The sequence below is a fragment of the Lucilia cuprina genome, chromosome 4 (assembly GCF_022045245.1).
Source record: "Lucilia cuprina isolate Lc7/37 chromosome 4, ASM2204524v1, whole genome shotgun sequence".
In the NCBI taxonomy this organism is placed as follows: Eukaryota; Metazoa; Arthropoda; class Insecta; order Diptera; family Calliphoridae; genus Lucilia; species Lucilia cuprina.
In genome coordinates, this window is record NC_060952.1 from 26,164,365 (window position 1) to 26,187,028 (window position 22,664).

At 27.0% G+C, this 22,664-nt stretch overlaps 3 protein-coding genes across 6 annotated transcripts; 2 read left to right on the forward strand and 1 right to left on the reverse strand.

Annotated features, from left to right (window-relative positions):
* Nucleotides 1-5,006: 5,006 nt before the first annotated feature.
* Nucleotides 5,007-9,080, reverse strand: LOC111681176 (endophilin-A). Of its 4 annotated transcripts, none has more exons than XM_023442913.2 (3): nucleotides 8,834-9,080; nucleotides 7,376-8,724; nucleotides 5,007-5,089 (listed from the first exon to the last, which is right to left on the reverse strand). In XM_023442913.2, the coding sequence occupies exon 2, from the start codon at nucleotides 8,687-8,689 to the stop codon at nucleotides 7,574-7,576; it is 1,116 nt and encodes a 371-aa protein (XP_023298681.2). In that variant the 5' UTR covers nucleotides 8,690-8,724; nucleotides 8,834-9,080; the 3' UTR covers nucleotides 5,007-5,089; nucleotides 7,376-7,573. The 4 variants fall into 4 exon arrangements, with proteins under 4 accessions (XP_023298681.2, XP_023298672.2, XP_046804929.1 ...); XM_023442904.2 differs by having other exon boundaries at nucleotides 8,803-9,080; XM_046948973.1 differs by having other exon boundaries at nucleotides 7,361-8,724; nucleotides 8,803-9,080.
* A 3,080-nt stretch (nucleotides 9,081-12,160) lies between these two features.
* Nucleotides 12,161-13,037, forward strand: LOC111681239. Its single transcript, XM_023442993.2, has 2 exons — nucleotides 12,161-12,322; nucleotides 12,531-13,037. The coding sequence occupies exons 1-2, from the start codon at nucleotides 12,179-12,181 to the stop codon at nucleotides 12,876-12,878; spliced, it is 492 nt and encodes a 163-aa protein (XP_023298761.2). The 5' UTR covers nucleotides 12,161-12,178; the 3' UTR covers nucleotides 12,879-13,037.
* An 8,272-nt stretch (nucleotides 13,038-21,309) lies between these two features.
* LOC111681232 lies at nucleotides 21,310-21,888 on the forward strand. The gene is made up of 2 exons (XM_046950334.1): nucleotides 21,310-21,395; nucleotides 21,458-21,888. The coding sequence occupies exons 1-2, from the start codon at nucleotides 21,357-21,359 to the stop codon at nucleotides 21,812-21,814; spliced, it is 396 nt and encodes a 131-aa protein (XP_046806290.1). The 5' UTR covers nucleotides 21,310-21,356; the 3' UTR covers nucleotides 21,815-21,888.
* Nucleotides 21,889-22,664: the final 776 nt, after the last annotated feature.

A 22,664-nucleotide genomic window follows, 5' to 3' on the forward strand; every position in this document is an offset into this window, starting at 1 on the left:
GTCTTTCATATGGTTTAATGTTCGTACGCAAATTTTTTAGCATTCAAAAAAGAAAAAAATCTTTTACTATAAGAAAGTTAAGAACGAATGAATAATAAATTATTAAAATATTTTACTATTTATTTTAATTTATATTAATTTTTTTCCATTTAGGATTTTACTCATGTTGACTGCACATTTATAAACAGTATTATCGACAAGTTACAAATAAATAAATTTTTGTGAATACTATTGAAGCTTTAAAGTGTACATTATTGTGAATTGTTAAATACTGTGTTATCTTTGTTGCGATTTTCCAAAATCTTTATCGTTACAAAAATTATTTTTAAAATTATTAATTTCGAAGTAGAGTTGTAAGTACATATTCATTTCCTGGAATATTTTAATATAAAATCAATAATAAAAATCACATTAATATTATTAGTTGTGTTACATTACATTACTGTTTTCAAAAAGGAAAGGAAATTCACTTACGGTTTGTTGTAAAGTTTTTTATTAAAAACAATATTTTTAATTAGAAATAAATAAATAATAAATACCTTCTATCGTTGATGTTCATAAAAAGGAGATTTGTTTCTGCAAATTTGTAACACGTTTATAAGTGTAAAACCCTATTTTTTGAGCATTAGTGTTCCGAGGAATCGTCTTTTTAATAAATTCATATGTATGTACTGAATACTAAAAAATTTACTGAATATTCTGACTTTAGTGTATTTTTTGTGAAATGGGATTAAAAAATTCAACAAAAATATTTAAAAAATAGTTGGGGATTTGGTTTTGCACTAAAAGTCGTTTTTCAGACCAGAAAAACACTTATAAACACTTTATATATTTTTCCCGTGATAAGCTCAAAATCAATGAATTTTTGCCACCCATTTTGATAAGAATACTGAGATTTTTTTTGAACGTATTATAGTGAGATCTAGATTTGGAAACACTGATAAGGAACTGAGAACCATTTTTGAACGCTTCATTTGAGAGGTATTCTTTCAAAAAAGTGATCCACGGGGCATCCTAATCTACGTATTTTTGAAAGTATGCAAGATGTATTCACTCCTATTCTGCATTTCGATTACGTTTACGCATTCAGTTAAGCAATGATCGAAAAAGGTGTTTCAACAAAAAAATCAAATCGTTTATTAATGAAAAAATTAACAATATTTAAGTAAAATTTTGATGGGGGCTTTTTAGAGGGGCTATGGTCAAATGAGGCCCTATAATTATAAAGTTCATCAGGGTCATCAAAACTAGTATAGAAATTGGTTTTGCAGCTTTTTATCGAGATACGAGTATATTAAACATAATTATGAACTTAAAAGCCCTATTTGGACCGATGTTAACTATTTTCAATAGGCTTCGTCTACAGTAACATAAAACATCATGTGCCAAATTTCATTGGATTATCTCCAAAATTGCGAACTGTAGTTTGATTACAATGTTTACAAGTCCTCTTCGGGGGTACAGTTGTATGGGGGCTAGGTGAAATAATGGACCGATCTTAAACATTTTCAATAGGGTTCGTCCTTGGGACAATAGAAGATCATGTACCAAATTTCACTCAATTATTTTCAAAATTGCGGCCTGTAGTTTGATTACAAGGTTTACATGGATGGACAGACGGAAGGACGGACATAGCTAAATCGACTCAGAAAATGATTCTGAGCCGATTGGTATACTTTAAGGTGGATATAGGATCAATATTATTGTGTGTTACAAACATCAGCACAAACCTAATAAAGCCTCCCTATTAAAGTGGTGTAGGGTATAATTACGACATACTAAGATACAACCGTATAACACCGACTGTGATTTTAAAAAATAGGAAGATTATGATTATTTTTTATTTTAAATTATTTTCATAATTTATACATTAATGAATATGTTAGAAATGTGGATTTTTTTATATAAAATTGTTATTTTTTGAGAGATACTACCACATTTACCATAATTGTCCTATTGGGGGTTACGTTTGTATTTGGCTAGTTGGAAAAAAAAATAATCAATTTAAACCATTTTTAATAGTCAATAGTGAATACACAGACGGACGGAAATAGCCTAATTGACTCAGAAAGTAATTCTGAATACTTTAAGCTTGTGCAGAACTATTATTTTTGGGTGTTACAAACATCAGCACAAACGCACAATAAACCTCACACTAATAGTTATTTGGGGTAATAGTAAAATCCAGCATACAAATACATAAATTATTATAAACAATAATGTATAGATATGTATGTACATATAATGTATAGTATGTATGTAAATAAATCAGCATGGTACTCTCTCAATAAAATGTTTTTAAACCAGTGTCAATGTCAAAATAGGATAAAAAAACCATTTCCTAACGAAAGAAAAATGTGCGACCAAAGAAAAATATTGAACAAATCTAGTGTAACAATGAATGAATGAAAAATATACGCCCACAATATAACAACGTGCTTTTTGCTATTTGTTTTATACTACGCATAATTGTAACGTTTGTTAGAGAAGGGAAGAGCAGATTTTTTTAAAAATTATAAAGGGTGGTTGTAAAGGAAGAGAGAGAGAGAGAGCATGAATAAGGAATAAAATACTTTATATTAAAGAAACCATACAATTTTTTTATATATGTATAAAAGAATAAGCAAAAATAAGTAGGAATGGTTTATGAAAAAGCAAAAAAAGAAAAATCTTAAAAGGATGCTAAAGAGGTCACAACTATTTATCTGATGTTTTTTCTTTTTTTAACCCTTACTATTAAAGAAGAATGATGCTGACGCAATATTTTATGTTAAAAAAAAAAAAAAAAAACATTAAAATTAACAAAATGAACATTTATTATGAAACATGTTTGGAAATTATAATAGAATATCTTTAATAAGATAAAATAAGTAACCAACATCCAAGTTAACTTTAATTAATGAAAAAAATGAAAACTTGTTAATATATATTTTGTGTTGGTGTTAGTTTGTTAAATAAATATGTATTAATATAATATAAATTTATTTATAAATGATATAAACGATTATTAGCACTTGTTTAGGGAAATTTAGAAATCTTTAAAATTCTATGGTTAATAACATCTTTTAATGCAAAGAATGTTTTATTGATAACCAGATGTTTTATTCCATTAGTAGTGAAAGAAATTCATTCTATCATAAACGATTTGAACCAGTTTCTTTGATCATTTCCACTGAATATTCTAAATTGCAAATATTTGAAAATACTTCTTGTTTTTAAATGTTTTCTTATTGTTTGAAATTATTTTAAGATTCCAAAAACAAAATGTTTGTAGTTTCATGGAACATGGATGGTAAAACCACCCATTTGTCACTATAATAGGATGATATTCGAAAGAATACGTGACATCATTAACCAGTCCTGGTATAGTAGATTGGATTGCAAGATATCAAAGGCCCTGTGGCCAAAACTTGATATGGGTGCTACCAAAATACTTATAGGACTGGAAAGACGAAGTTTAAGGGTTCTGATAGGGTTTCTAACTGGACACTGCTCAGTTAGAACCGTTGTCAGTAAGTGGGACAGTAGTATACCGGACTATTGCAGGTTATGCGAAGATGAGGAAGTAGAGACGATCGAGCATATTATCTGCCAATGTCTTAGGATACAAAACCTCAAGCTGAAATGGCTAGGGAATAGGTTCCACGGCGAACTGGGGAAAATTGCGGGACTTAACCCTCGCAACCTACTAGGTTTTGTCAAGGGAATTAGTCACTTTTTGGGTATTTCAAGCAAAAGAAGGTCCGGAAATATAGTTTTATGAAATTAAATTTTAATTTTGAATTAAAATTTAGCAAAACAGACTCAAGACAAATTTCCCTTAAACAAGATTCGAAGCTGTTATTTTTGAAGATGTATTGTGTTATTATGCAGTTTTAAGTAATCATATTTTATGTAGTTTTGTTTTTATAATAATATAATTTATTTGTTTTTGTATTATTAATAAATATAACTGTGGTATTTTTGTTTTTTTTTCTTGCAAATTACAATTATTATTGTTTTGAGTTCATTTTATTTTTAAATTTCAAAAAATAAAAGGACAAAAAAATCATTTTTTTCAAATGTTAATAATACAATTTTTTAATAGTAGTTAATTAATATACGAGTATGTATATAGAGGCTTAATAGTTAAGGATAATCCTTGCCGAAACTCTGTTTAATATCTTTCCTTGGTTTTAAATATTTTCATTTTTTATTTTGTATTTTTTTTCAATTATGTTTTATTTTATAAATATTATTGTTTTGGTTTTACTTGTTAAATAGGTAGGTAAGTATGTATGTAAGTATATATAATATATATATTTATAATTAGTAGGGGGTGTATAATATAATTAATATATTCCAACATGAGACAGCATTTTTTTGTTATTTTAATCTTTATAGATAAATCGGTTGTTATTAATTTCTTTAATTATTGTTAATTGTTGTTGTTTTTGTTGTTGTTATAAATAATGGTTAATGAGAATTTCTGTAACCATTATATATGGATGTCTTTTTTAATTGTGTTTGTTTTTTTCCTTTTTACTAGCTTTTTCCATTTATTTTAGGATCCCTTTTCCATTAACTATATATTTAATTCATATCGTGACTATTTTATTATTTAACAAAAAACTCATTTACAGAGTTTTTTATTTCAGTTAATTTTTTTATTGTTTATAATCATAATAATAATAAATATAGTTTAATAAATATACATGTATATAATTTAGTTTCTTATTATTTTGTTTTTCTTTTGTATTAATTTATTTTTTAGCCTTATTAATTATAATATATATATTGTATAATTTAAATATAATAATAATAAATAACAAAATTAAACAACACACATTTATAATAAAGTTAGAGGGAGGAGTATAGAATTTCTTTTACGTTTTATATTTTAATTTGTTATTTAAAAAATAATTATTCATATTTTACTTTTTAAACAAGCAGTTCTAAAATATTTATTTATATATCTAGCAGTTTTATTTGTATCTATCTAATAAATAAATTTTGATTTTTTTTAGATAATAATAAAAATAAAAAAAAAATTGATAAATAAAATAAAAATTTGATGACATGTTTATGGCAATTAAAGGCAAAACGATTGCTAAAATTAAAGATAAGAAAAGAAAAAAAACATAAATAATATTACAAAATTAAAAAGAAAAAGAAACACAAATCAAAAAGTAATAATTTATAAAACAAACATAAAAACTATAAAAATTTTAATAAACAAAATTCATAATAATACTGATTTAAAAAATTTCATAGCAAAGCCATTTAAAAATATATATTTTGAATATTTTTTTTTTGACAAAATTTAAGTGAAAATGCCATTCGCTTTAGGTAAACGAGACTACAACTTTAGATTAAGTTGCAATTTGAAATCTTAAATATTAAAACAAAACTGTACAATTGTACTGAATAAATACTGATATTTATATTACATTTGCTTTATTTAAATCCAATTAAATGCTAGAAAATTTCATAAGCTCATGCTGCCGAATTATAAATACATATTTATAAAATTTTTATTTCTCTCATGTGAATGTCGATTAAATATAGAAGAAGTTTAAATAATAAATTTGTACAATAAATCAGTCTCTAATATATTTATCTAAAAATAAAACAAAATATTTTGTGGCCATGCTAAAATAATAATAATAATAAAAAAATGATTCATAAATTTATGAGAAGTGTGATGCCACAGCATTTTGTGTCATAAATAGTATTTTTTAAAATACTATTTTAGCAAGTACTTGCTAAAGTGATGTTAAAAATATTAGTAAACTGACAAAATGACATAAAAGTATCAACAAAATTTAAATAAAGCCTAATAATTTTTAAATTAACTTAAAAAAAACCAACAAAAACTTTTCGTGATAATAATAACTCTTATTTTTAAAATGTTTATTGTCAAAAGGATCTAAATAACACATTAAATCCCTAGGGTATTATTAAGACATAAAATATTATGTGAAAAATAAATGTTAAACAAAAAAAGAAGACAACTACATAGAGAACTAAAGAAATTGACCCACTTAGTCTTGTCAAATTGTCACTAACTTTCTGTGTGATGTTAGTTATCCTTAGAGAATATATTTTAATAAATCAATTTGCTGTTGGCAACATTTCAAATTTAAAAGCGTGAGTACCTTTTGTGCTCACATAAACTCACCAACAATTTTAAAGGATTTTTATATGATTTTCTTTTAGCGTATAAAACTGCTTGTTTTTAAAGTAAAAAATAAATAACGAGCACAAAAATACAGATAATAATTAACATTAAAAAGATTATCTTTGATTTTTATATAAAAATATCAAGGACGTTTAAATTGTTATATAATGTAAACATAAATCTTTTAAGTACTTTTATTTTTTTCAAAAGTTCATTTTACACAGGATAATGTTGTCATACATTTAATTAAGATTTGAATTGAGGGTTAGAGGTATTGACATTTTTTCTATATCATTAAAGCTGACCTTTAGTCATATTGCATGTGTTAGAATATATTTTGCAATTGCATATTTCATTTCATTTACAATAAGCGTCATAGATGAAAATTTAAAAACAATGTAAAATCTTGTATCCAAAATGAATAATAACATCTTAGAAGAAAATTTGTATATTTTTACTATAAATATACTAAACAACTGATCAAACAAGAATCTCTTTGAAAAGCAAATTCTTCAAATATACACATATGTATATCATATCTAAATGTGTGACGCATTTTTGCAGGGATAATAGAATCACACATCAAATGTTTTATTATCAAGGACTTTTACTCTATGGTAATTAGCATCAATGTCAAAGATTTGTCAATATGACAACTTATACGTAGTAAAATCTAGTGTTAAATGTAGACAAAAAAACACCTGTTAATTATAATTATAATAAATTATGAAAGATTAAATATGACAAGGGAGAGGATGTTAAAAAAAATACTAGGAAAAAGTTTTTTTTTGTATTAACAAAAAAGTAATAATAATTTTTTTTGTTTATTTTAAATAGAAAAATTACTATAAAAATAAAGTAAAAGAATTATATTATTTTATATTAATATACATTATTTTGCTTTTTTTAATTTCATTTGTAATTGAAGCATTATTTTTCATTTGGATAGTTTAAACTTTAGTTTTTAATTATTTGTTTTTACTAAATTTTGTTGGTTTAGTTTTCTTTTCCTTTAAAATTTTATTAGTTTTTAATTTTCATTTGTGTTTTTTCTTGTTGATTTTGTAGATAAATTGTAATTAACATTTAAATTGTAAAATTTTTATTTTAATTTATATTAAAATTAATAAATTAGTTATTGTTTGCCAATTTTGTTTTATGTTTGTTTCATAGACATCAAAAATAAAATTACATACATACGTTTAATAAACTCACTTTTTCTTTCAATGGTTAACTTTTAGCTTAAAAATCGTCTTCATCTTTCGTGCATCATACTTTTGTCCATTCATTTATCTGTCGATTGAACAATCAGTGTTTAATTTTTTTAATCATTAAAATAATCAGCCTCCTGGTTATTTTTTTTTGTAGTTGTTGCAGCTATGTCGTTTTGAGAGAAGAAAATTTGACGACAATTTAATTGCCATTAGGTAGGGGAACCACCACCTGCACATACGATTGTGGGAAATAGCCAGTGCGACCGTTGAGTGAGCCCTCAAACCAATTGTCGTCGACGCGATTCAGCAGAGTGATAATTTCATTTTCTTTAAAGCCCAATTCGCCGGGGTTTTGCGGCTCGAAATCGTACAAAGCCTGGCAATAGGGCTGCATCTGCTGGCGTGACGGTGTAGTGGCCATCGATTTAGCAGGCGAACGCATGGGCGATGGCAGCGGAGACGCACCAGTAACCCTATGATGGGATGGTGTGCCCGAGCTCTCCGTGTCATTGCCCATACCATCCAAATTCAAATCGAGTAGGGATTTGGGCACAAACTCCGGTTTGGGACGCGACTCGGCTTCTTCACGCTTCTCAGCTAACGTCTCCTGAAGGCCACGCAAAATATCTGCGCATTGCGAGTGGAATTCGTAGAGAGCCTCGGCGAAAGTGCAGAGTTGCGAAACCTGCTCGGTATCATTCTCGAGCAAGTTGAACATGCCCATTTGGGCAAGATGCAACGATTCCTCGAACTTTTCCTCGGCCCCACGTATTTCATCATCTTTTGCCTTCTGGCGACGTTTGCAATCGAAGTCGAGTCGTCGTCCTTGCAACTTCTTGCGATGGTGCATGACCTCCTTGAGGTCTTTCATTTGCAGATGGTGAAGTGGCTCCAAAAAGTTTTGCTTAATATTGTCATCCAATGAGTACTTAACATCAGCCATTTGACGCAGCGCTTCGCCAAACTCAACTAGCGCTTGCGCAAAAACACTATTGTCTTCACCCAACTTTTTGCCGTAAGTTAACATACAATCAGCCAAAAGACCTTCAGGCTGAGGATACGTATTCGATTTTGCTTGGCCAGACAATTTCGAAATACCCTTGACGGCTGCCATCTTCGCCCTGGCCGTGGGATTTGGCTGAAGAAATTCTTTTGTCTTCACTTGCAACTCCTCCACCAGTTCGACGGTTACATCTGTCTTGCGTTCCATCTCCATGAAATCGACATCTAACCGGGTGCCCTCGGCACCACCCATTTTCTCCGTTACATACTGATTGGCTTTGTTAATTTGTTTCTTTAATCCGGCAAAGGCCATTTTATCCTCTTAACTCTTTATGACTCTAGATGTTTCTGAAAATTTTGGTAAAAGCCAAACTGGACTTTGTGAACTTTCTCTAATACACAAACTCAAAAAATACAAACACTCACACGAAAATTACAATATAAAAAAATCAATCACCTCCTCCTCTTGAGTTTTTTTTTTTTTTTTTGAAAATTGACTATTTATCTTGCAATTAATTTTTTTCTATAACTTTTCTTATTGTGCAAATTACGACTGTATCCTGTTAAGTCTTTTCAGTAAATAATTATTTTTTTCTTTTGATTTTTCTAACGTTTTAAAATTTTTGCACAACTTTTCAGCTCCTGAACACTTTTTTCGTTTTATCGTCGTGTATGGCAAATCGATATTTTTCTTCTACTAAAGTGAATGTTTAGAGACCTGCGTCGACTAAAATTAATAACGGCGGTTAAGATAGAAAATACTGAAGCGGTGTTGAGTCATTTCTTGTGTTTGAAAAAACTATATTATAACGGTTATCAGAAACTAATATTAATATTAAAATTATTTTTTTTATTAACGTTTTTAAATTATGGTTTATTTTAAAAATATAATATAAATTAAAAAAACTTGCAAAAAGCTTAAAACTCAAAGTCGATCATATATGATACATATAACGACTGTACAGCATAGAATTTTAAATTCTATCGGCGGCTTTGTAGCTTTGGCTTTTTTAACGAATCGGCACAGGCCTCTGGCTACTATAAAGCTTCTTCTTACTATAAAATTTTCTACAATCATTTTTTCATTCTTCTTTGTATTTTTTTATTTTTTATATTTTCTGCACAAACGCAAACAATGCGTTGCCAGATTTTTAAGATTATAAATGTCAAGTTGAAGGCTAATGTCTGCGTAGGGGTGTTTTCTATTTTATCTTTTGGTCCATTTGCTTATTATGTGCATCATAACTACATACATAAATGAACAGGAGTGGGGGGAAATTAAAGAATGTTTTTATGCAAATTGATAAAAAAAGCAAAACTGAAATAATTCTTTTAAAATATAGTAAGCTGTTGTATTTTATATAGTTAAATAAAGTGGGAAAACAATATACGAACCGTCATCACCTAAGTGAAATGTTTTAGGATTTTAGAGAAATCAATAACATTTAATTAAGCGTTAAAAGGGTAATAGTATTTATTAAGTTTTTTTATTACTAAATATTAAATGATTTATTTTCGAAAGTATCCTCTAATTGTTTCTCTATTTTGACACGGATCGAAGAGTAATAGTTAAAAATAAAAAATATTTTTAAATTTAACGGTTTTTTCCTTATATCGTACTGGCATCTTTGCAGTATATCATTGACTACTCTCTGTACTTTACATTTAAGGGTGGTAATATAACGGTTTCTTGAATATTCTTATTCACATTTTTTATAAACTAACATTTTTCTGTATACCTATACTATTGCAGTGATTATAATTTTTTGTAGCCTTAATTAAAAATTTATTTGCAATTTAAGTTTTTTTTATAAGAAGAAATTAACATGATATTTTTTTTTTGGAAAACAACTAAAAAGATTCGCAACATGGTCTTATGTCATGTAGGTTATGGACCGTGCGGTTCATGTACTGCCATTATGTTAGCCTGAAATACAGTTTAAAATGTCAAAATTTGGGTGATTCGAAGACAAGTTTTATAGGAATAAAAATTACCCTTCTAAATTTTATTAGGATCGATCCATAATCGATAAAATTACTTAGTTACTTAATTAGTCAAATTCAACGACAAGTTTTTTTTTGGAATAAAAATAACTCTACTAAATTTTATTAGGATCGATCCATAATTTGACACCTTGAAAAAATAAATTGACAGATTTTACACAAAAATTGTTTTAACCGGAAGTATGTATATCTACCTGTTAAACAATAGTCGGTGGTTATATTATGTATGCAATTATTTGAGATATTATCGATCGAACCCATTAAATAATCCTATAAAGTTCTTTAAATAGTCTTTAACAAAGGTTTAAAATTGTTAAGCCTTAATTCAATTTTTTAAATCAAATTAAAATTTGTTCCTTCACCATTTCATATAAAATCATTCATTCGAATTTATTCATAAGCTGAATTCCTTGCTTCAATATGTAGTAATTGATATAAAAATCAACATAAATATTTTATTTGCTAAATTAAATCACATTTGAAAGAAATTCAGAACTGGCGTAGGGTATAATATGCTCGGCCCAGTCCGGCTATACTTTCCTACCTTGTTTAAATATTTATGGTTTACTAATTGCACATGATATACCTTCGCCCTGTTGTATTTTTTAATGAAAACTATACTACTTTGATAACGTTATTGGGAGGTCAAATGTATTTTTAAAAGATATATAGAATTTAGAATAACTATAGAGTTCGGAATAATACTTTCCCAGAAGGTAGTTTTTACATGAAAGGATAAAAAATGCAAGATATCCTTAATCGACTTTTATCTTTTCATATTCTTTAAAGTTTATCAAATTCTAATTTTTCTACATAATATTTTAACAAAAAAGAACTTTAAAATTTTCAAAGGGGAAAATTTTATTAATAAATTTATTGAGATATTTAAAAAATATTATATAAATTAAACAAATGAATCTATGAAGACCAATTTTAAGACTTTTGTACTCCATTCTAACGTCTTTATTATGAATATTTTTTGTTGAACAATTTTGTATAAAATTTCAAGGATAATAAGGGATAAACTTTTATAAGCATATTTTTTACATATTTTTATTCTTAAAAAATAAAACAAAATACGAGATAAAAATACTGCAATTGTCCTCTTTGTTTGATACCCATATTGTTATAATAGGGTGGCTAAAAATATTTTATAAAATTTTTTGAAAATTGTATATAACTCAAAATTTTAAACGATCAGAAAATGAAAAACTGAGTACACAGTTATACCATATAAATTATGTGCTTTCGTATGTATATGGTTTGGTTCGTGTGTGAAAAATGGTGTTGGACGGTGTTACAAATACAATTTTCTATTTTAATTTCAGCTAATTAAATATGATTAAATAAAAGACAAGTGCTATAGCCTCTATTTAAATTTACATAAATGAAAAATCTTACTCGAAACAGATTATTTATAAAGTTTTTAAACGTTATTTTGTGTGTCTTTTAATAATATTTTCCAAATATAATTTCAATTCGAAAAAAGTTCGAACATATACGTATAAATAGAATTATATATTTCATATGTTCTTTAACGTCACTTGGGTGATATTAGTCATCTGAAGAAATAATGCATAAACTTTACATTAGATCTGTAAATAAAATTAAATTTTATAGAAAAACAAGATAAAATAACACAAATTAAGCTAAAAAGGAAACAACATCATAAAAAATGCATACCAGGGTAAATATTTATATTTTTAATTTATCGGTGCGTAGTGGCTATTGAATAAAACAAGATAAGATCCATGGAAAAACACAGTCTATACTAGATCTGACAATAACTATAAAAACAATGTACACTGAAACTGTAATTATTAGTTATTTTACGAACATTAAACGACAAAATACATTAATCGGTTTAAAAATTTTATTGAAATTAAAAAAAATGAAATTAACATTAATATTTTTAGTAATTTGTGCTCTGGGTTTCAGTCAGGTAATGTGTTTTTTTTTAAATTAGTTGACAGAAATTAAATTGTATTATAGAATTTTAAAAATATATTTTTTTTTGTGTGTTATTTAGGCCAATGTTTAGAAATATAAACAGGGTAACGCCCGTATTTAGTATTTCGAACAGAAATTGTATTTTCAGTTTTATTTATGTATAACTTAATTAATTTCAAAAATTTTTATTAACATTTCAGGCTCAACTTAATTTGGGTTTAAATTTAGGTCCAAAAGCTGGTTTTGCTGGTTTATCACCCGGACAATTCTTTCAAAATATTGTATTACAATCGGAAGCTGAGAAGCTTCTAGTTAATCCTGATTTACCCGATGACTTGAGACAACGTGTTTTAGATTCTATGGCCAATGCTGAACAAGGTTTTAATAATTGCTCGACTGCTGTTACATTACCCTGGATGCAAATACGTTGTTCCGCTTTACAATTACAACGTTCAAAAAATGAATTAAAAGCTATTGAAAATGAGGCAACTGCTAGAACCCAGGCTGCAAATGCAGCTCCAGTAGAGACAGGCACTGCAATAATATAATCATTTAATATTTTCACCGCACTTTAAACATATTTACATACATATCTATATGAATATATACTAATATTAAACTTTGAACACGCCAATCTTTAAACGTTTTTTATCTTATTAAATTAAGAAATTATTATTAATAAAAATTTTCAAAATTTATATGTAGTACACACAGTATTTTAGTGGAGAATTGTTAAAATTGTATATGCATAGAAAATTTCTTTAATGCTCATAACTATATTTGGGTCCTATTAAATATGGTCCATGAAAAACCTTAAAATCTTAAATAATTTCTCAGAATACTTGGATTTTAAATCTTCTTTTTGGAAATTAGTAAATTCAATATATATTTTTTATTAATAATTTAAAAATCCCCTATTACACAATAGTTCTTTAAAATTTGTTTCTATTAATATCTACTACTTATTTTAAAATATGAATATGTATGAACTTAAAATGACTGGCACTTGCAGTAATAACATGCGAAATAGTAATTAAAGTTATTTTTTCAAAAAGGGGTTGTGACACTAATAATAGTACTACAATCAACGAACTAGAAACATAATGAGTAAGAAATTTTTAATTCACACTGGACTCTTAATAAATACATTTGAGTTGCAGCGATAAAAAATTAAAAAAAAAAAAATTAAAGAAATTACATCTATATATATAAAAGAGTAGCGTTACTGACTGACTGATTCATCATCACACAGCCCAAACGGCTGAACCTAGAATCATGAAATTTTGACATTAGATGTGTTTTTGGTTATGTAGATCCACTAAGGAGGGATTTTTGGAAATTTGCACATTTATGGGGAAAAAGGGGAAAAATCGGGTAAAACTGGTTTTCTTAATTATCTTACGTAATATTAGTGATACAAGAAAAATTTTAAATGCACCTATATCTACTTTTAAAATGAGCAGATGGGTGTCTGGTACTTTCTTAAAATTTGTACTTTTAAGGGGTAAAAATGTGTAACAAATGTGATTTTGGTACCTTTTTTTAGCCCTTTATAACTTTTAAACTAATTAATATAATAAAATTTTTCTAAATATTTTGGATACATCTCTCAAAATTATGAGACACCTGTTTCGTACCTTTTTAAAATTCAGTCCTTTTTGGGCGCAAAAGGGAGAAACCTGTATTTATGGTACTTTTTTTAGCACATTAAGAAAACTTTCTCGATTTATTGAATTATTCATATTAAACATATTAACTCTGTAATATTTATTGTAATAAAATTTTTGCTATTTCACTGGGGAAAAAAGTACCAAAAAGAGGTAAAACGGGAACTTTAATTTATAGGCCTATCATCATGTAAATTGTTTGGTACCTTTTTTAAAGCACAATTTTTCTGGAATAAATGAATGCAGATTTATCACAGTTTTATCTGTGATATATATGTAGATTTAAATACGGAACATTTTGTAAACTTAATTCTCGAAAAAGTATACTTCTAAGCGTAAAGGGGAAACATTGTACTCTTTTTATTAGTACTTTCCACTTAGGTAAACTTTATTTCACTTTTGGTACTTTTTCTTCCTTCAAATGATACTCTATGTATGTTCTTTAATATGAACTGAAAACACATGATTATTAAACATACACGGACCTCATTGAATAAGATTCTTTAAGAGACAATTTTTTAGTACTTTTTATCTCATAAATTGTACCTTTTTTATTTTCTAAAATATTCAACCTAGGAACATTAATTTTAACATACATGGTCTTGACTGAATAATATTCTGTAAGTGGGAACTATATGGTACTTTTCTATTCTTCAAATGGATTCTTTATAATGGTTAACCGGAACACACGGTCCTTATTAAATGAGAATTTATTGAGAGAGATCTTTGTACTTTTTAATACATAGTTAGGGTAGCAAAGCACCCAGGGTATGCTAGTATATATTATATATATATATATATATATTATATATATATATATATATATATATATATATATATATATATATTATATATATATATATAATAAGGAAAGAAACGATCCTGTGATGAGCTACTAAGGCAATAATATAGTTCTTTTCAAAAAACTTATTAAGGACGAATTTTTCAACAATACTGATGTGTATAACATACATACATACATACCTATGTATGTATGTTAGAACCATTTTTGAAGTCTAGTACATTATGAAATCATGGACCAATTAAGAATTGTATGTGAAATCAATACGGTCAATCCTACCTCCTATAATTTGCAACAGTGCTATTCGAAAGGTCAAATCTGATTGATCAATTTACTTAAAGTTAAACGAACTGTTACAAACATCACAACAAACTAAAATAATCACTACAAAATGATTTTCTAGAGTAAGTAAAAGAAAGCAACAACACAAGCGTTAAAGTTTATTTAGGACAACGACAACATTAAAATGTCCATAAAACTATTTACAAATGCATTTGAACTGCAAAAATGTTAGTTAATATAATAAATACAAAAACTTTAATGTACTACATGTTCACGCTCATTTCTTTTGAACTGAAAAACTAATACGCACACGTGTGCTTTAGAAAAAAAGTAGAAAAATGCATTCCCACTCCTTTATAAATACTTTTTGTTTCTTTGTGTGCAAAAATAAAAACATTTTATAATTATATTTATATTTCTTTTTCTTTCCGTTTCCTTTCGTAAAGTGTCAAGTGTGGTAAAACGGCTTGACGCCTCTGTGCTTTTATTTAAAAAAAAGTTTAAATGTTTTAGGTTAGGTTAGCAACAATAATTTAAGTCAAATCGATTTGAGCTTTAAAATTGTAATTCCTGGATGACCATGACTTTAAATATTGTAGAAATAAAGTATATTTCGGAAGGGGGTTCTATCGATCACCATAAATTTTAAAAATTAAGAACAATTTAAAATTATTGTAAAATATTTTGAGTTTTAAATAAAAATAATACAATTAATCAATTATGAATGAATTTCAAATCCTTAATTCTGAAATATTTAAGCAATTAATAAAACGGAAGTTATTCCCGGACTGTTTATATACTTTATGTAGGGTGTTAAAACTATATTTCTAGGCGTAAAAATAACAATGAAAACGTCTTTTACTGATATTTTAAACGGGTGGATTTTATATAAGGTTTATATGTATGGACTTTATATGGTACTAGGGTAGGATTGTCATTTGAATAAAAATTATTCGATTAATAGAGGAACATTTTTGTGATTTTCTTCGGATGAATAAAAAATTTCCAATTTAGAATAAAGAATAATTCGAATAATTTTTGTCGTATAATCGAATATTCGAATAAAATTTTAATGTGACTTTTTACCCATAATTTATTACAATATTCAACAAAGAAATACATGAATACTAAATCAAGAGATCTGTTATAATTGAAACAAATCAATAACTACTTTATGCAAATTATAAAAATGTATATTTTGCAATTTAAAAAGTAGAATGCTTCCTGTTTTAGAAGTGATTCTATGGATTTTTTTTAAATGCTTTAAATGTGAAATTGTAGGTAGATATTGTCCCTTTTCAGTACCAAACAAAAAAATATTTGTTCAAAATTTTAATTCTCTAGCACGCCCTATCGTGTTTCAACAGGCAGGCGGATGGACGGCTATTTTGTTTTAGAATGTAATAAGGACCCAATATTTCCATGTATTTCAAACGGAATGAAAATGGTGGGTATTAAACATTTGGGTATTAAACATTTAAAGTGGCTGCTAAAATGCATACATATTTCTCTACTTAAGTTAAATATCGTATACATATATCAATATAAAAACCTCAGTTTCCACTTTAAAATCTATTGAGAAATTTAAAATAAGTAGAGATTGAACTAAATTGTTAACGCATAAGTGCATTAATGTACGCCAACCCGTGTTTTACCCGTATCTTAAGATTTTGAAGGTGTTTAGCAATTTTCATCTATATCTTATTAAATTATTCAAATAAAAACTTTTATTCGTTAATAGAATAATTTTTAGTCGACTACTCGAATACAAAAAAAAAATATTGTAAGTTTTATTCAAATAATTTTAAACACGAATAATTGACCCTATACTAGGGTCAAATAAAATCTAAAACAAGTAGGAAAGTATAGTCGGGCATGGCCGACCATATGATACCCTACACCATGAGTATATTTTTACAATTTTTACTTTTATAAAATTTTTATTTTTTGTAAAGAAACTTTTATGTTGAATATTACCATAATTCCAAAATATTTAAGCCATTTATTGATAAAAAAATAAAATTTCTAAATGAGGCTTTATATAGGTCAAATATGGGCCGATCCTCGGTAAATTTGGGAAAAGGATATATTTCTAAATAACAGTTAGTTTTGTTGAGTTTCATTGCGATACAAATGGTTACAAGTCAATTTTAGACGTTTAAGTAATTTTTTGAAGGGGGGTTTGTATGGGGGCTAGGGTCAAATATAGGCCGATCCTTACGAAAATCTGCAGTATTATTTATACATATATAAAACTTATTTGTGCCAATTTTTAGAGAGATAGCAGAATATTTGACGTAATTATAGCATAAAAAATTCAAATCGGGAGGTACGGTTGTATGGGGGCTAGGTGAAATAATGGACCGATTTCAACCATTTTCAATAGGCTTCGTCCTTGTGCCAAAAAACATGCTTGGTCCAAATTTAATCAAATTATCTTGAAAATTTCGGCCTGTACCTTGCGCACAAGGTTTACATGGACAGCCAGCCAGCAGGACAGACGGACGGACGGACATGTCTTAATCGACTCAAAAAATGATTCTGAATCGATCGGTATACTTTAATGTGGGTATTGGACCAATATTTTTGTATGTTACAAACATCAGCACAAACGTATAATGCCCTCCCCACTATAGTGGTGTAGGGTATAAAAATACAGTTCTGCATACATAAATAAACATACATATGTAACATATTTTTTATGCAAAATTAATAAATTAATTTGTTAAATTGTCTAGACAGTCCTTAGCTTTGATATCACGCTTTTTAAAACTTTAAAAATTCACATTTACTTAAATTAATTTAGATTTTTTTTAAAGTCCATAAAATTACCTCACAAATGTATACGATTTTTTTCTGTATTTCATATTTGACTATATTATACGAAACACAAAACTTTGAATCGAATGGATTTTTATAATACTAGGGTTAAAAATTTTCGGGGAAACTTGTCTTCTATGTGTTGTTTTAGATATCAGCTGTTGTCAATATATTGTGGAAGTGTACAACTCTAAAGCATGCACCGCAGAAACGGTATTCGATATAGTGGGATCATTCTTTTTATAACCAATGGCCTCAAAAATATTGATATCTGTTTAAATATTATCTAATATGATCAAAATAAACCCAAAATTTTGGACTTACAGTGTTGTTGTAATGGGCAATAATCGTTAATGTTATGAGTAGTAAAAACTAAAATCTACTGTATAGGATGATATTTTGTTAAGGCATGTATTTTTTTGTATACGGCTACGATGTCCTGAAAATTTTAAATATAAGTGCTAAGTTTGTCGGAAAATGTCGATCCTAGTGGTACGAAAAGGGACTTAAGGTCGAGATAATTCAATTAGAAACAGAAGAACGATACCAAAAATATATCTTGGAATGTTTAAAAAAAGATCCTTACATCAAAAATTATTATTTTTAGATACCTCAAGAAATCTATTAAATTCTAATATTAAATTTTAGTTTTATCTCTTTAAAAAATAGAAAAAATGGCAAATATGGTAAAAAATCGTAATTTTAATGATATTATATGAAATGATGGTACAAATGCCCAAAAATTGTGGGCCAAAAATATATCCTTTTTGTGTTTCGTAAAATATGGTCAAATATGAAATACAGGAAAAATTCGAATACTTTTGTGAAGTAATTTTATGGACTTTTTTAAAAAAAAGTTAAATTTATTTAAACAAATGTAATGTCTTCAAATTTTAAGGAGTGTGATATTAAACCTTAGAACTCTCTAGACAATATATCAAATTTAATTATTAATTTAACACATAATAAATATTAATTAAATTATGTTTATTTTAAAAGAACACCTAAATTCGAATACTTATGCGAGACACTGTATGTATGTTAGATATATGTATGTAAAATTATATTATCGTATATATCACTTTTAAATGAAAACCGGAAGAAAGCTTGTAGAGGGGCTAGGTGATATTGTTATCTTTTAATAAAAAGCAAGCATTACCAATTGAACCAATTTATATAAATGTTTACCATCTTACTCGTCCAGTTTGGAACCTAACGTGTTGAGTGAATTAGGACCCAGAATATATGTATATCTTTGTATGTATTATAAACGGTCTAAACTTATATTTTATACATGAGTATAATTATAAAAGTTATTAATGAGATTTTTTTGTCCAATTTAATAGAACAAGGTTCCAGCAGATTTTCGGCTGTCTTCTTAAAAGATTAACAAACTCCATACATTTACATAATTCACTTGAATTATTCCTGAACTCATCTATGCTGTCACCTTGAATAAGTTCATCTTGCTACATACGCTTTTAAAAAAATCAAAAAAGAGAAGTTATAACATGTCATAATAAGTATGCAGTAAAATTATTAACGTAAAAAATAAAGTTTTCTGTGACTTTTTTATTAGATTCTGGGTATGTACAAAAAAATAAAAAAAACTAATGAATTATTCTGTGAACTTTTGAAAAATTATAATTGCATTTTTGAAATTATTCATAAAATATAAAAAGCATTTATTACAATGTATGTAGTATGAATGCATAAGTAGGTTGCTGGAATAAATCCTCTTTTAAAATACTTTTTTTCTCTACAGCAAGATACTGGTGCATATAATTACAGGGGAATGATAGAAAATGAATAGTTACATAGAAACTAGCTTCCCCACTATCAGTACATAACTATGAATTTGTTTAAGCTCTAACTTATTAGAAAAATATTAGAATACTTCGTAAAATAATTACTGGATGTTATTTGGATACTTCCCAAAATGTTTGCTATAGCTAATTTATATATAATTGCATTCACTAAAGTTATTTTTTGACACTCTCACATTTATATATCTTTGTCGTTTTAAAACTGACATTAATAAAAAGAATTTTTATATTTTTACTAGTTATTTTCTGTAATAAATATAATTTTTTTGAATTGGCAATTAAATGCCAATTAATAATCAGAATAGTTAAGTTTAAGTTTATTTGAGACTTCATTCGATTAAACATTTGCAGTTAATATGAAAACAGTGTAACGATTAAAAAACTTAAAATAATAATGGGTTGTTTTACTGATCGGCCCGGCCCAATAATGTTTACATTGTTGCATTTCTTGTAAATTCTTAATTGTATTGGTCGCTTAATTAGGTAAAAAATTAATTAACTTAGTACTCAAAAATTATTATTGAGGATTAATTTTAATTTAATCTCTAATAGTTCAGTTTAGTCTATAATCAGTCTATAGTCTAGTCTTTAGTCTAGTCTATAGTCTAGTCTATAGTCTAGTCTATAGTCTAGTCTATAGTCTAGTCTATAGTCTAGTCTATAGTCTAGTCTATAGTCTAGTCTATAGTCTAGTCTATAGTCTAGTCTATAGTCTAGTCTATAGTCTAGTCTATAGTCTAGTCTATAGTCTAGTCTATAGTCTGGTCTATAGTCTAGTCTATAGTCTGGTCTATAGTCTAGTCTATACTATACTAATTGTATAGATAATTTATTATCTATACAATTTTAATTAAATTCAAAAACGCTTTCTGTAAAGATAATTATCATACCAACTTTACTTTCACAGATAATATCAGGTAACCCATTATAATTATATGTATTTATTTTCCATGACGAATTTAAATATTTGACTTGAAATAGTGCGAAAACTAAGAGCAAACACTTTTTCTCTTTCGTTTCGGCAGAACATACTTATTTAGTTTAACTAGCATTATGTTTGACATTGTTTACTCTTGAAGAAGTCACGCAAGATCAAATAAATATGTACAAATATGGCAATTAAGAAAAATTAAATATAGTCAGCTTGATACGACTTAAAACTACTTTACAATAATCTTTTCTATTTTCTAATTAATTAGATTTTAATAAAAACAAGTTTTAGTCACGTTTTGAATATGCAAGCACTATATTATCCAGAAATTAAAATTACTTCGGTGAAACCATTTATCTATATACGCATGGTTCCATTTTTATACAAATGAGAAATAAGTAGGCCTCCTTACTTTGGTGACCATATGACATACATATATCTTTAATAGTTTTTTATTTAAACACATATTAAACTTAAATAAATTGTGTTATATGAGACAACTTTTTATTTATCAAAACAGCCCACAATCACTAGATATCTAATCTTAAATAAATTAAATCTTAAATACAAAAAAAAGATAAATTTTACAAAAAAAAAAAAAAAAAATCGGGCCAACTAAAATAACTATTAGTTTCTTTAAAGCCTGCAAACTAGCAAGTGACTTGTAATTAGGAAGTAAAATAATTTACAATTCAAATATGTTCAAATTTGTTACTTGTTGTTTAATTATAAATGCGGTAAATTGAATAAAAATTTCTAAGATTGAAATTAAAAAAACTAAATGTAGTCTTTTTATCAGTTATTAGCGCCTTTTGCTCTTAGTCAAAATAATAATGTTGCCACAGATGTAACAACAGTAATCGATGTGGAAATTCAAGAAGCTTTTAAATTTTCAAATGTTGTCAGTTCATCCATAGAAGAATATATACGTGAAGCTTTACCTTCTGAAGCTAGGTTAGAAGGTGAGAAAATTTTACAAGATGTAAAGGAGGGTCTAATTACTTGTGAGTCATTCGTTCATACACCTCTCGATATTTGGCAATATAAGGTGTGTAGCTCGTCGCTGTTGCGTGATGGTATGGCCGCTTTAGGTGCACTGCAGGCTAAATATAGACCATTCACATCGGGTGCCTCCAGAATTGGATTATTTTGGTAGTTAAATTATGTATGAAAATGTAAATGTTTTTTAAAGAATATAATATGGTGTCTTTGACGCACTTTTTTGAGTTTGATAAATTAGTTTATTCTTTTTTTAAAATCCATTTTATTATAAAATAATAGAAGTACAGAGTACATACTTATTCAATATCTATCTATCTATCTATCTATCTATCTATCTATCTATCTATCTATCTATCTATCTATCTATCTATCTATCTATCTATCTATCTATCTATCTATCTATCTATCTATCTATCTATCTATCTATCTATCTATCTATCTATCTATCTATCTATCTATCTATCTATCTATCTATCTATCTATCTATCTATCTATCTATCTATCTATCTATCTATCTATCTATCTATCTATATATATATATATTTTTTTTTTACAGATACTTAAATAAACATTACGCAAAACCTTACTAAAATGGAAAAAAATGTATATAAGTCAATATTACAATTATATTAAACTGTTTCTAAAAAATCAATAATACTATTTACACAAAATACCACCAAAACCGCACGTGCCTCCCTTTTTGCCGACCATTTTTATTTATGCAAATGAAATGACCAATAATGGTAAAATGCAATACAAATCATGGATAAAATCAACAAAAAGCCAACAAAATACAAATCAATCATTAGAACTTTTTCTATGCGATTTATGGTTGGTAATCTCAACTGAATCATGAAAATTATTGTAACGAATTCATGAAAAAGCGGGCATCATAAAAATGACCAACAGACCAAGCGAATAAATTTAATGATAATGATACTAAATTTATGCTAATCGTCAAAAAGCGTTCAATTTGGAAAAGGGAAATTTTAAAACGAACAAAA

Excerpts from the sequence above, each read along its gene's own strand:
- LOC111681176 (XM_023442913.2), bottom strand. The coding sequence starts at position 8,689 with ATGGCCTTTGCCGGATTAAAGAAACAAATTAACAAAGCCAATCAGTAT.
- LOC111681239 (XM_023442993.2), top strand. The coding sequence starts at position 12,179 with ATGTACACTGAAACTGTAATTATTAGTTATTTTACGAACATTAAACGA. Across the intron at positions 12,323-12,530 it reads GTGCTCTGGGTTTCAGTCAG|GCTCAACTTAATTTGGGTTT; the intron begins GTAATGTGTTTT and ends TTAACATTTCAG.
- LOC111681232 (XM_046950334.1), top strand. The coding sequence starts at position 21,357 with ATGTTCAAATTTGTTACTTGTTGTTTAATTATAAATGCG. Across the intron at positions 21,396-21,457 it reads GTTGTTTAATTATAAATGCG|TTATTAGCGCCTTTTGCTCT; the intron begins GTAAATTGAATA and ends TCTTTTTATCAG.